Below are 14,855 nucleotides of genomic sequence, written 5' to 3' on the forward strand. Positions count from 1 at the left end.
TTTTGTTAATCTCCCTGTGTTCGCATCTCAGTTATGGTGACTGTGAGCCCATCCAGTGGCACAGCGAATAAGAAAGATACATCTCGCCCTTGTGCATAAGAGTCTATGATTTCATCTAGACTTTCACCTCCTGTGCATAGCATGTTTTGGAGTTAGACATGCCCAGGCTGTGCTCGCTAATCCCAATTGCTGCCTGCAATGCTCTCAGTTCCTGTTAAGTGTTTTGGAGCGCAGAGTGCAAGACGCTGCTGTGAATAAAGGAGACCCAAGTCTTTCTGCGCCACCCACGGAGATGGACGAGGTTGCTCCTCAGGCGCAGTGCAGCTGGGGAGAGGTGAAATTCCTCCCCTCTTTAAATTTAACCCTTTGGTTGGGGACAAAGAGCAGGAGTCCTGCTTCCCTCATATACATTGCTGCTGACGGCCCCACCTCATTCTCGTTCGTTTCCCCTTGAATATCCTATTGGAAGCTATCCTCAGCTGATCCTTGTATAAGTGTACACTAAACTGTTTATGCTAAGCTGTTGCTGTAAGATTTAATATTGTGAGGAATGTTGTGGTGATTTAGGACGATGGACGAGGTTACTCCTCATGCCCAGTGCAGCTGGGAAAAGGTGAAGTTCCTCCCCTCTTTAAATAAGACCATTTGGTTGAGGACAAAGAGGAGGAGGAAGATGATGAGGTTGCTTGTCTTTTCGATGATGGGAAGAGGCTGCCATCACACACTTCCTCAGTTAAGCAACTGATACAAGCTGTCCCAGCATTTGTCGAAGAAATGTAAAGTTTCTGGGACAATTCTTTCTCATATACAGTACCTGTTAAGGGTTTCTTTAGACAGGAGGTGCACAATATGGAGGAGTTGGAGATGTCCACTGCAAGTTGAACTATCTGTGGCAAGTCACCTCCACCCGAATCATCAGGCAGCCCGGTCTTCCTTCTCCCCCTTACTGCAGGGACAGACAGAGAGGTTGTCTGTCAGAGCCCTAAATGCCACTTAACTGCTCACAGCTTACCAAGCTGAGCTCAAGGAGGGGATGGGGAAGCAGACTGATGCTGGGTCACTCGATTCAGCATTGTGGGAAGAGATCTGTTTTATTGCAGATCTCAACCTGTGCTCATCGAGAAGAGAGAGCCCTGTGGATGGGTTTAGAGTCACCACATTGCTCTACCAATGGAGAAATCGCACTTTTCTCGAATCAGGATGTAACAAATCTCACTGGTTCCGTGCTGAAAGAAATACAGAGAGGCAATATCTCTGTATAATGCTGAGTGTAGTGTGTCTTTTATTCTTTTAATAAAACAGGGTGAAGAGGATGATTAGGCTAATTGAGTAAAGCAGCATATAAAACCTGCTAATGTTATAGGCTTTTTGTATTTTAACTAGGAGTAATGATAAAACTATATTATTAATCTAATATTTATTTGTGTAATTTTCAAACAGCCCAGCAGAGGACACCAGATGTCCACCACTAACTACTTTGTTTTATGTGCAAATGTAAATTTCTAATGCAGTTACCAGTTACATACATTTAAAAACAATTATCCAAAACTATATATAATTTTTTTTTATTTCTGGTGTTACATTGTCATTATGTAAACAAGGCACTTAAATAATTTGTGTCATCTGGTTTATATTAATATTTTGGAATATTTTCCTCTTTGTAGTGAATCTGTAAAACAATAATTAAAGAAAGGTGGATAAATAGACTTTGCAGATGCAGAATGTAAAATGATTCACATATTGTGACACACTTTGTGCAAATATACTATATGTCTAATATACTACTATGCACAAAATCAGAAAATATAAAGCCAACACTTTTTCTTTGGGAATTTAATACACACAAAATTGTTACAGCTCAAAGTAAACCTATACAGATAAGCTCATGTCACTCAAAGTACGAAGTGTACATTTTTATACTGAGCCAAGGTCTAATTATTTACCCTTTATAGTGATTTTTGAAAACTGGTACATAAGTACATTTTACAGGTTGAGTACTACATGACAATCATGCTGATTCATAGAAAACTCAACACCAAGTTTAGGTGTCACCCAGCAACCATCACTGCGAAGGTGTAAAGAACAAGCAAACGGCTTTAGCAACCTTAAACACAACTGAATTCTGACAACTGAATTAGAGCTAAATCTGCTAATCACAAAATGTAGTTTTTTAATAAAATTCATAGAATCTAATTGAGTTTAGATATTTATCCAGCAATGGGGGAGATTAGAGACAGCAAAACATCTGAAACAATGGCAAGATTTCTTGTAGGTGAAAACAAGGTAAGTTGCACAGACCTTTTTTTTTTACCCTTTCAGAGAATGAGTGGCTTCAGAGGCAAATAAATGTCTGGCCTATTTGCTTGCAACTGACAAATGTATGTCACAAATTTCTACTGTGCTGTGCTTGACGGTTTGGGTGTTGGTTCAGAAAGTGAGGTTTGTAAATTCATAGATAAGATCTATCATTGCCTGGTTAAAGCTGAAGCTGATGGGAGGAGGTAAGATGCTTGGAACTACACTGATGTAGATTTAAAGAGCTGCTGTCATCATTGTGCTGTTGTATTTTGATAGATCAATGCTCATATGAACAGTATTCCTGTGATGCTTCAGCAGGACGAGGAACACAAAACATTGCACAGTAAGTAGATCTTTATTCTTCAGTGTTTTGTAGTGTTTTGTCAAGATCAATAAAGCCGAGACTGTATTAGTATTGCTTTGATTTTAGATTCTAGACTTTTCCACAAAGCAGATTTTAGATCTAGTTCCCTATTAAGCAAGTAAGTGTTAAATAGAAACTCACTGAATTTGTGTAAGACCAAAAGATTTAAGTAAAACTGCAGTGTAAAGATGAGCTCATTTGTCAGTTTTAACCTTAAGATCATTTACATTATTTTGCTATCGGGGACATCAGGTTAAGATCATTCACACTATTAGAAGAGCAGTCTTATATTTGTATGGATTTCTTTAGCTATATTTAATGGATTTTGTCCTTGTTACATGTTTTGCATGCAGTTTTAATAACAATTATTACGATATGTAATGTAAAGAGCAAGTGGTAGCTCAGTGTTCAAATCCACTACCAAGCTGCTATTTAGCAGGGCTCTTAATGAAATTTGGTTTAGGGTCAAATTGCATAAATGTATAAGATGGTCAAGGCATTTTGGCATGTTTTACAAATAAAAATCTTGTGTGTATATGTATCTGTACAGAAATGAAAAGAAGGGACAGTAAAATACATCCAGCCACAGTGGAAACCCTACAGATCAATAAAATAGAACTTAGCACCCTGATGTCACAAATAAACAAGGTGAGGCAATTGTTTTGTTTATGACTTATTATAAAGAATTGATTTTAAGCCATTTCAAAATATTAATTTAATAGATTTAATATAAAAACTATATATAAAAAGATACATTTTATTGCATTCTTATTTCCTTAATTTTTTCATTATTTCTGTTTACATCCCTACATCTTTAAAATCAAGTCAAACACTTGGCTTAGTCAGGATTAATGGAAGTGGTTTTCTAAATCTTGTTGTGTGGCAAAATGTATGTGAGCTTATTTTAACTTAAGTGCCTTCTCAATTCGGAAAGCTGAATTTTATTGACACATGAGACACTAATGGTGCTTTCTCATCCTGGTTTGCATATTTCTCAGCAGTGTCTGCTGAGAAACACACACTCACGTCTCATTTTAGTGACGTCATCAGTATTGCAACTGGGAGCACTTGCTCCACTGCACACACTTACTGCAGTGTCTTTTTTTATCACACTGCTGTGTGTGTGTGTGCGTGCACATCGATGGAAGACGGGGTGCAGTCTCTAGCTGTGCATGCAGTTAAAAGATGTATGTCTCTGTCGCCCTCTTTCCAGCGCTGCAACTTCTCCGCCTGGATTAGAGATAACATCAAGAAAAAAGAGTGCTGCTACTATGCAGAAGATGGCAGGTACACTGCACATCATCAAATACTGCATGCATTTCAGCCTTGCATGTTCTGCTGAGTTAAGCCAGTCCAGTGTATTTAGAGATATATTTATCTTTAGGCGTGTGGTTTATTACTATGTGTATTACATTGATTATTTCTGTCACCATCAGTCAGTGTTTAACTATGAAAATGTGTCTGTGTTTTTGCAATCAGAGAGGGAATCTGTATGTGTGGCTATTCGAAGTCCATGCACAAAGATGAAGCCATTAAGCCAGAGGACCACATGGGACAGTCGTACGACAAACACAGGCACATCCAGGAGGCTCCTACTGATGCATTTGGAGACATTAACTTTGGAGGAATCGGACAGAAAGCAGGAAGGGTAAATTGGAGTTGGATTTCACTGTGAAAAAAGAGCTGCATGGAGACACTGAAATTTGATCTTTAACACAGTATGTTTGTATGTTTTTGTGTGATTCCATCCCTTTGGATCAAACCAGTATGTCCGTGTATCCACCGATACGCCTGTTGAGAAGCTATACCAACTGATGATTGAGCACTGGAAGCTTCAGTCCCCTAACCTGTTAATATCAGTAACAGGAGGAGCTAAAAACTTCCACATGAAGACTGACCTGAAGAACAAGTTTCGGAGAGGATTAATTAAAGTGGCCCAAACCACAGGTATAAGCTCTTGACAAGGAAACAGCTTAAGAATGAAATAGGAAGTGTTAGGGCCCTATTATTAGTAGTAGAGTTAATATTAGTATTATTATTAGTAGTAGTAGTGTTAGTATCAGTAGAGAATAAGTAAACTTATAGTTAAAATGTATTTTGCTTACTGTATATCAGAGGTGGCAAAAGTACACACATCCATTACTTAAGTAGAAGTACAGATACTCATGTTTTAAAATACTCGGGTAAAAGTTGAAGTACTGATTAAACTTTTTTACTTAAGTGAAAGTAAAGAAGTCTTGGCTCTGACATGTACTTAAGTAAAAAGTAGTTATTACTTCTACCTGTTTTAGCTGTTAACTGGACCTCACATCATATTAATTTTAGATAGATAGATAGATAGATAGATAGATAGATAGATAGATAGATAGATAGATAGATAGATAGATAGATAGATAGATAGATAGATAGATAGGCGTAAATTTCATTTAACAGTAGGGGGGACAATAAATATAAAATTTCTCATGAGCAATTTTTGAAGGGGTACACAAATAATAGTCAAATTGTACTTATAATGACACAGTGTCCCCACAGTGAAACACTTTGCTTTTATTATTGTAGCATGGAGACTGCGTCATTATGGTTATTTTAAGTTTAAGTTTTTCTCAGGTTCAATGACAAAGCAAAACAAGGAATTAAAAAAAAGTTTAACATTTTATTTAAAATTAATTTGGACACTTACGAACAGAATAGAAATTGATTATAAAATACAGTGGGGTCAGTTCGGATGTAGCAGTGCTCATTTAGTAAATGCACAGATAAACAATATGCTAATTGTGTGTTAAAGTTAAATTAACATTATACCAAGTCATCCCAAATAAAACACTGCATGGGAAACGGCTTTGGTGTGTTAGTGTCAGTGCACTATGCTACAAGCTATTGTAAACAAGCTAACGTTCACTAGATAAGTCATATTTTAATCGCTAATAGAGAAGATTCATGGAAAATTACATCGGTAATCAGCATTTTTGCCGCAATTTATTTATGAATGAGTCTGCATCAACTACATTAAAGAGAATCGCTTTATTTAAAGTGAATAAAATACCCTAGTTAATGGAGTTAGGCATTAGGGTCCCCTGGTGGTCTAGTGGTTAAGATGCAGCGCTCCCACGGCTGCGACCCGGGTTCGATTCCCGGTCAGGGAACCATCCCCAGCCACTCTTAGTGCCGGTCCCAAGCCCGGATAAATTGGGGAGGGTTGCGTTAGGAAGGGCATCCAGCGTAAAACATGTGCCAAATCAAACGTGCGGAGGATCCGCTGTGGCGACCCCTAACGGGAGAAGCCGAAAAGAAAATTTAATGGAGTTAGGCATTATTGAGTCGCAGTCACACACCTGACTCGTGTGTGTAGAGTAGGTGAGAAGAACTGGGAAAGCAGGCAGTGGGTCAAACCACTGTGAGGAAGGGGAGGGGGGGGAACTGTTTCTAAATGCATTTTTGCGTTGTTTTTTTTCTACTTACACAATTATATAGGTATACATAGATATATTGTTTACAATAGAGAGTGCGATATTTTTCAGATAATTTTTTTGGGGGGGGGGCACAACCCTCGGATGGGGGGGGGGGGGACATGTCCCCTCCGGTCCCCCCCGGGATTTACGCCCATGTTGTTACCTAATGAATGTATTTCAGCGGATTGAAAAAGACGCGCAGTAACACGAAATCGGTTGTTCGACTGAAATCAGCGCGCAGTGAAAAGAGAAATTTGATATTTCACCAAATCAATGGATTAAAACTAAAGTAACGAGTCGGTTTTGAAAATGTAAGAAGTAAAAAGTACAGATATTTGTGTAAAAATGTAATGAGTAAAAGTAAAAAGTTGTCTGAAAAATAAATAGTGGAGTAAAGTACTGATACCAGAAAAATTTACTTAAGTACAGTAACGAAGTATTTGTACTCCGTTACTTCCCACCTCTGCTGTATATCACCTTATGATGTTTTTTTTTACTACTACTGTTGAGTTGGGTTTGTTTATTAGGGTTCTAGACATATGTTTCTGTAAAGGTTTGATACACACTATTCTATTCGAACACCAAATAGTGGATTAATCGAAGATCCAACTGCATATTATATAGTAAAAGCGAACTCATGAGCTTATTGTGAGTTAGCACAGGACAATCTTCCTGATTACAGAAACAGTTATATCAAAGGATTTCTGTTTTGTCTATTACAGGTGCATGGATCCTGACTGGGGGAACACACACAGGTGTAATGAAACATGTTGGGAGAGCAGTACGGGACTATAATCTAAGCAGCAATTCTATAGGGAGCCAGATTGTGGCTATTGGAATGGCTACATGGGGGGTCATCCACAACCGCCAGGCTTTAGTTCATCAAGATGTAATTACAATTTTAACTAATTTAACAAGATTTTTTATTTAGTGCTTGACTTAAAATGGTGCTTCCCACTTAGATCTTGAATTTACTGTCTGTATGGAGATTCTGTGCATGTACTCTTAATGTCAGGCCATGTGACCAGATCTAAAATCATGTATTTGTTTCAGATTTGCTTTTGTAAGTATTTTGTATGCACATTATTTGAGTGGCAGGCCGTGCATTGGGTACCTGGTCCTTGTGTGGGGATTTATGCAAATTAATCCACCTCTTAATACCACCACTATCACATTGCAATTATAGAAGCTATCAATACTATTAAAAAATTTTATATAACAGCACGTGGCATTACAGAGAGAGAGGTGTTTCACATATGGAGGGTGAATACCATTTTACTAAAGCAAGAAACCCAGTTAAGACAACTCCAAACATCCACACTACCACCGCAACTGTGCCACCTACATTATTTGGAGCAGTTCAGAATCAATATTTGTCTAATAACATGACAAAAAAATAAAAGATTTAATAAAATACAACCTACTCAACAGAGATGCATACTTATAATTTGCACCACTCCTCACAGGCTGTAATCCAACGGCTCGTATTCACTGGTCTGGAAGTGGCAAACAAACCTTTTCCTGGGCTGAGACAAGCTAGTTAGCTTCGGTGTTGGCCGACCTCTTTTCACGATGTCTACCTTTTCTTGAAAATGTATTTTTAAGTATGTCCAAAACCAAATCAATTTCTCTTCTTTAGTAGGCATAAAAAAAGTCTAATTTAGATGTATTAATGTGTGCAGAGTGCTACAGACGTGTTTTGCCAGTCGAACTTGGCTGTAACAGTTTTCCAACTGCTAGTAACTTGACCAATCAATCAGAGGACAGAAAAATGATGACACTATTCTGGACCAGCTAGCTGGCCCTTTGAGGCAAATTTGAAATCTGATTGGAGAAAAAAATCTAACATCCACATACACGTTCTGGAAGCAGTGCAGCCAAGAGAAACGCTACGAAATGAGGAGAATAAACTGTTGGGAATAAATAAATACAAATTCACAAATATTAGAATTTAGGTTGTAAATGGAGGTCAGTGCTTCTGATAGTTTAGGCCAGCAGAGAAGGCTTTGCTATCCCTCACCGCCCGCGACTGCATTATTCAGTTCAGGATGACTATCCTGGGAACCTTGGATGTGAGGCAGAGATAGGCCTATAACAATACAGCATGCACATTTATCACTCATTCACATCTAGTGGGCAATTTACGAGTAACCAATCCACCTGGCAAGTCTTTTAGGCATGGGAAAAAAAACAGGAAAACCAAGAAAAAAACCCACATTATTTGATTGATAATGGGGTATCTGTGTGTCTCCGACTATCTGGCCGTCTCACTGACTATTGCACACTTTTTCAGGGTCGCTTTCCTGCTCATTATTATTTAGATGAAGTTGGCCAGGGGGAATTATCCTGCCTGGACGTTAACCACTCTCACTTCCTGCTAGTGGATGATGGAACATCTGGCAAATATGGGGCTGAGATTGAACTTCGTGGGCGGCTGGAGAAACTGATCTCTGAAAAGCCATTAGAAAACCAAGGTGAGTTGAACAAACTGATGGCTTGAAAGACATGCTTTTATCACTAAAATTGTTGTATGAAGCCATGTGAAACAGAAAGAAATACACATTGAGACAACTTTAATCCATCGACCGCTTGCGAGAGTAGGGCATCTCACAGGGTGAGAGATACGCTCATCCCATCTGCGCATCGAACGTATCATACCCTGCTGCCTGTGCCTGTTGCACGTAATTTTAAATATATTTTTACAATTTTGTTGTATTGCTATCGTCATCGTAAGATCGAACCACCATAACTTGGGGACCATCTGTATATATATATATATATATATATATATATATATATATATATATATATATATATATATATATATATATATATACACCCAAATATAAGCGGCACCCACTAAATTTTACAAATATTTTTTATTTTGAACATAATTAAGCCGCACCTGTCTATAAGCCACAGTTGTCTACATTAAAACTAATTAACTTTACACAGGCTTTAATGAAAGACAGTGTCTGTTACATGGTTTGTAACAAAACGTTAGCCTACCATGAAAGTCATTGTTCACTGTCTTCCTCCTCATAACTATTTCTATCGGGAGTTTTTCTTTTGGCATCATCGTGCGTTTAGATATCACCATCGGTAAAGCTTTTCTCCCGATGCCGTGCAGCTCAGAACACAGGTGAAGGTGCATTTTTTCATGCCCGGTTGTTTTCAGTGTGACGAATGTTTCGCATTTCCTGTTGACAGTCCGAGTGAGTGGCAGGTCAATTGTCAGAGGAACCCTTGTGGAGACTTACAGAAAACGATTAATTTCTGTCATTGCCAACAAAGGGTATATTACAAAGTATTGAGATGAACTTTTGTTATTGACCAAATATATATACCATATATTCCGGACTATAAGCCTCTACTTTTTTCCCACACTTTGAACTATAAGCCTCTATTTTTTTCCCACACTTTGAACCCCGCGGCTTAAACAATGAAGTGGCTAATTTCTGGATTTTTCCGGGGGTTTTCCCAGTTTTGCAAGCTTTAAGCCAAAAAAACTGAGCCTCAAAACATTAAACCAATTAAATTGCCGAATGAGTTCAGGTAAACCAATGAAACTCTTTATATCAAATCAGGTGTGCTTCCACTGAATCGGGCCGCACCACATCATAAATATGGATGAGTTTTTACACACTGTTGCTGGTAGTTTGGCCCATTCCTCCATGCAGATCTCCTCTAGAGCAGTGATGTTTTGGGGCTGTCGCTGGGCAACATGGTTTTTTTAACTCCCTACACAAGATTTTTTATGGGGTTGAGATCTGGAGACTGGCTAGGCCACTCCAGGACCTTGAAATGCTTCTTACTAAGCCACTCCTTCGTTGCCCGAGCTGTGTGTTTGGGATCATTGTCATGCTAAAAGACCCAGCCACATTTCATCTTTAATGCCCTTTTTTTTGAGTGAAAGGTTTTCACTCAAAATCTCACGATACATGGCCCCATTCATTCTTTCCTTTACACGGATCAGTCGTCCTGGTCCCTTTGCAGAAAAACAGCCCCAAAGCAAGATGTTTCCTTCCCCATGCTTCACAGTAGTTATGGTGTTCTTTGGATGCAACTCAGCATTCTTTCTCCTCCAAACACGACAAGTTGAGTTCTATTTTGGTTTCATCTGACCATATGACATTCTCCCAATCTTCTTCTGAATCATCCAAATGCTCTCTAGCAAACTTCAGACGGGCCCGGACATGTACTGGCTTAAGCAGGGGGACACATCTGGCACTGCAGGGTTTGAGTCCCTGGTGGCGTAGTGTGTTACTGATGGTAGCCTTTGTTACTTTGGTCCCAGCTCTATGCAGGTCATTCACTAGGTCCTCTCGTGTGGTTCTGGGATTTCTGCTCACCGTTCTTGTGATTTTTAGTGGTCTTGTATGTCTACCATTTTCTAATAATTGCTCCCACAGTTGATTTCTTCACACCAAGCTGCATACCTATTGCAGATTCAGTCTTCCCAGCCTGGTGCAGGTCTACAATTTTGTTTCTGGTGTCCTTTGACAGCTCTTTGGTCTTGGCCATAGTGGAGTTTGGAGTCTGACTGTTTGAGGTTGTGGGCAGGCGTCTTTTATACTCATAACGAGTCCAAACTGGGGCAGAGGGATGAAGGTCTCCGAGCCCCTTGAGGCCACCTCTCAGGTGGTCCTGTTCGAGGAGCTCCTAGAGGAAGTGACCTGTGCCATCGCCAAGCTCAAGATAGAATGACCGGCTGATCAACAGAAGGCTCATCCACCTAGTGAGCAACCCATGTCACTGCCTCCACCCGGGGCATGCCTTTTTTCCAGATTTGCACCGAGGTGTCCAGGTTGTGGGCTAGACCATATTCCTCCCGCCCCTTCAGCCCCAAGGTGACGCTATATTCCAATTTAGTAGGACTGAAGGAGTGTGGGTATCATGTGATGCCCCAGATCAAAGAGACACTCGCTGGCTATCTCTCTCCGGTTGATGTGCCATCCCTCATAGCCCCAGCTCTGCCCACCAAGCCCCTAAGAACCACCTTGGCACTGGTACGCAAGGCCTATACCTCAGAGGGTCAGGCCGCAGGCTGTTTGAACACCATGGCTGTGAACCGGTCTGTGACCTTTCCGACAGTATTAGGAAAAGCATACTTTCACAGTTTCATACTTTAAGCCCACAGAAAGTTTCTGAGATTTGCTTTCGGGGCCAAAGCTTACCAGTATCAGACCCTTCCATTTGGTCTTGCCCTCTCACCCCGCACCTTCACAAATGTGGATGTGGATGCGGCTCTGTTCCCTCTGAGGTTTTGGGGCATCAGCATTCTTAATTAAATCGACGATTAGTTCATACTGGCTCAATCAGAGCAACTGGCAGTCCGACATCGAGATGTCATTATTGCCCACATGAAGGAACTGGGGTTAAGAATGAATGCCAAAAAGAGTGTGCTTTCTCCATCACAGTGAACCATGTACTTTGGGGCCTTTGGAAAATTGACCCTTATGTGGGCACATCTGTCTCCGGCTCGTGCCGAGTCCATTTTTAATACACCCCCGCCTAGAGGCAGCGCAGCTGCTAGCCGACGGTCTCTCCACCGAGGTGGTAGAGACTATTCTCCAATCCAGAGCTCCCTCCAGAAAAAGTTTGTATGCCACGAGGCACTGCCCAGTCATTTTAGTGCTGGAATTCTTTCAAAAACCATTTGTTCACCTTACAAGTCTGCCATTGCGGCCTGTCATGCCCTCCTCACGGGGCATTTGCTGGGTAAGAACCTATTGGTGACTGAGGCCTCCGGTGCAACCTAGAGTTGCATAGGACATTGCCATTGTCCTGTCACAGCCTCCCTTTGAGCCTCTGACCTGCGAGGTTCCTCACAGTTAGGACTTTTTTCCTCTTGCCCTTCTAAATTCCTCAAAAGAGTAGGAGATCTTTAGGTCCTTTTTGTGGCCTCTTCCCTCCTGGATTTTACTCCCGGCCTGGCCAGTGCCTTTCTCTACCTTAGATCAGGGTATGTTCCCAAAGTACTTCGGTCATCCCACAACTTAAATGGGCTCCAGGCATTCTCTCCTCCTCCCTTTTAGGCCCCAGACCAGGAGAAGCTTAACCAACTGTGTCTAGTGTGAGCACTGGACATATATGAAGACGGAGCAGCTGTTCGTCTGCTATGGCCCTCCGAAAAGTGGGCTCCGTGAGAAAAAGCAGACGCTTAGCAGATGGATTGTGGATGCAATTTCCACCTTTAATGAGTCCTCTGGTCTCCCCACTCTATTTGTGGTCAGAGCGCACTCCACTTGAAGTGTGGCGGCCTCTAAGGCCTTTTCCTCTGGAGTTTTCCCTTCAGGACATATACAATGCTGTGGGCTGGTCCACCCTGCTGACCTTTGTCAGGTTCTATAGCCTCGGCCTTAGTGCCATTCGTGGCCCTTCTGTCCTGTCCAGCTGTACACTGGGCAGGGATTGATCATTCTGTTTGAATGTACTCTCATTCCCAAATCGTTCCGACACAGCTTGAGTTCCTGAAGGGGAACATCTACAGGTTACATATGCAATCATGGTTTCCTAAAGGAAACGAGATGCTGCGTATCCATGCCACACTACCTGCTTCCTAAAACACTTCATTTCCCTGTCAAAAGCTGCCACTGCTTTTACTTCATGTGCTTTTAAGCTTTCTGGTCGTGGCATCACCCTTTCCATTTGGACTGATTATACATGTTATTCAGAGCGTGGACAACACAGAGGCATTCCCAAAGCGTTCCGACGCAGCGTCTCGTACAGTTGACATTTGTGATCATCAACATTTGAACACTAAATTTTTTTAATAATTAAATAAAATGCCTGCTTGATTAAATAATAGATAAAAGGATATTTTAATTAAATATTTTATTAAAATTAAATGGAATAAATCAAATTAATAAAAACACATTATTATATTGATTTAATTGTGTAATCAGTTAAATTGGCCCAAATAAAATTTATTAAATAAAATTAAATAAATGAAAAACTTAAATGAACGGCTAAGCGGGAGAAAATGAATGAATGAATGAATGAAAAACTTAAATGAAATAGTTTACATTTGTTAGACCCTATTAGGGTAATACACATGTATGTAAGTGTGTGTGTGTGTGTGTGTGTGTGTGTGTGTGTGTGTGTGTGTGTGTGTTTATTATTATTACAATGTCTTTGTACATTTCGAACAAATTACAGTCTTCAAACATGTAGTAATGTTTCAACAGTTTTGTCTAATAGACAAATAATCATTCTTACCAGATAGTCAACTGAAGATTCCAGTCGTGTGTGTGGTACTAGATGGTGGACCAGGAACACTAAATGTGAGATAAAATTTATGTTATTTTTAAACCAACTGTAAAGAAAGGGCACTTTCTATTTTGTGCTTAAACCACTGATCACTTCCCACAGACAATCTACAACTCCATGATAAACAGCACTCCATGTGTTGTTTTGGAAGGTTCTGGGCGTGTGGCTGATGTCATTGCCAATGTAGCTGGCCTACCATTGTCTAAGATCACAATTGCGCATATCAAACGACTGCTAAAAAAGTTTTTTGCAGAGGAGTACGAGAAATTTTCGGAACTGCAGATCATTGAGTGGACCAAAAAGGTTTGCACAATTCCATCCCTATAAGGAGTAAATTACAAAATATACGACAGTTTCTTAGGTTTTTTGTCGGAAAAAAATATATTTTGTCCTATATATTTTCATTAATAGTTGTGGTATAGCACTATGCAAGATGTATACATTTTCCACAAAATATTAATATTTATTATACAATTAAGTACCATTTGTATTGATATAGTTTTTACAAATTTATGGTGACTACTGTTTGTAAGTACATAAATTCCAATGTTAGCATTTAAGTGTAAAATACTGAATATAATGTAATACAGTATTATGTAATATAATATATTATTTAGTTTTTTATTATATCATTTTATATTATATTATAATATAATATAATAAATTATATTATATTATATTATATTATATTATATTATATTATATTATATTATATTATATTATATTATATTATATTATAATGAATGTCCAGTTTAGCTTCATATTTTTAAGCCTGATTAAAATTTATTTTTTTAATTAGTGTAAAACTTCCAGCAGCATTTTATTTTACATTAAAGTGTAAAAAACCATAAACCACATTTATTTTGGAGAATCCAGTAACAGCTACACCAGGTGTCTAGCTACAGATTACCTTATCATATGTAACTACCTAACATTTTTCCATATTTTGCACAGATTCAAGACATTGTCCAGATCCCCCAGCTGTTAACTGTGTTCCGCATTGACGAAGAGAAAAACAATGATGTGGATCTAGCTATACTCCAAGCTTTCCTAAAAGGTGCTATTTGATTTGATTGTTTCCATCTTGGTATCCAGCTTGCCCTACATTAGCTGGAAATACTCTGAGGTTTAATACTCAGAGGAATTCAACTATAAGGAATATAGTGCCCTAATAGAAATTTTGGCCAACAAAGTCTGGAAGCTTTATGCTTCCATTAGTGCCTATGGATTTAACATACTGTAGTCCATTATCTGCTAGTTTTCCACAGAGTCTGCTGAATTGCTTATTATTATTAAACCTCTAAGCTATGAACTTTTTGATGGAAGGCATGTCTTTTTTTATTAGAATATCATAAAACCTTGACTGTTTTATTATATTTACTGAATAATGCATTAGGATAATAGAGATTATAAAGTGTTGGTAATTAAAGAAGAACAAAAAAGGGAAATTTGTTTCTCAACAACATCTCAAC

General features: G+C 39.2%; 1 protein-coding gene across 1 annotated transcript in view; it reads left to right on the top strand.

Annotated features, from left to right (window-relative positions):
• The first annotated feature begins 219 nt into the window (after positions 1 to 219).
• The window catches only part of trpm2 (transient receptor potential cation channel, subfamily M, member 2), a 51,351-nt gene continuing 36,715 nt past the window's right edge, over positions 220 to 14,855 (top strand). Inside the window, exons 1-11 of the mRNA XM_083537487.1 lie at positions 220 to 334; positions 2,575 to 2,641; positions 3,213 to 3,310; positions 3,876 to 3,949; positions 4,142 to 4,310; positions 4,429 to 4,609; positions 6,834 to 7,000; positions 8,405 to 8,585; positions 13,336 to 13,397; positions 13,486 to 13,686; positions 14,338 to 14,440. Coding sequence (XP_083393613.1) covers positions 293 to 334; positions 2,575 to 2,641; positions 3,213 to 3,310; positions 3,876 to 3,949; positions 4,142 to 4,310; positions 4,429 to 4,609; positions 6,834 to 7,000; positions 8,405 to 8,585; positions 13,336 to 13,397; positions 13,486 to 13,686; positions 14,338 to 14,440 — 1,345 coding nt within the window. The 5' untranslated portion in view covers positions 220 to 292. The remainder of the gene's footprint in view (positions 335 to 2,574; positions 2,642 to 3,212; positions 3,311 to 3,875; positions 3,950 to 4,141; positions 4,311 to 4,428; positions 4,610 to 6,833; positions 7,001 to 8,404; positions 8,586 to 13,335; positions 13,398 to 13,485; positions 13,687 to 14,337; positions 14,441 to 14,855) is intronic.

This window comes from Silurus aristotelis, assembly GCF_946808225.1.
Source record: "Silurus aristotelis genome assembly, chromosome: 3".
Classification (NCBI taxonomy): domain Eukaryota; kingdom Metazoa; phylum Chordata; class Actinopteri; order Siluriformes; family Siluridae; genus Silurus; species Silurus aristotelis.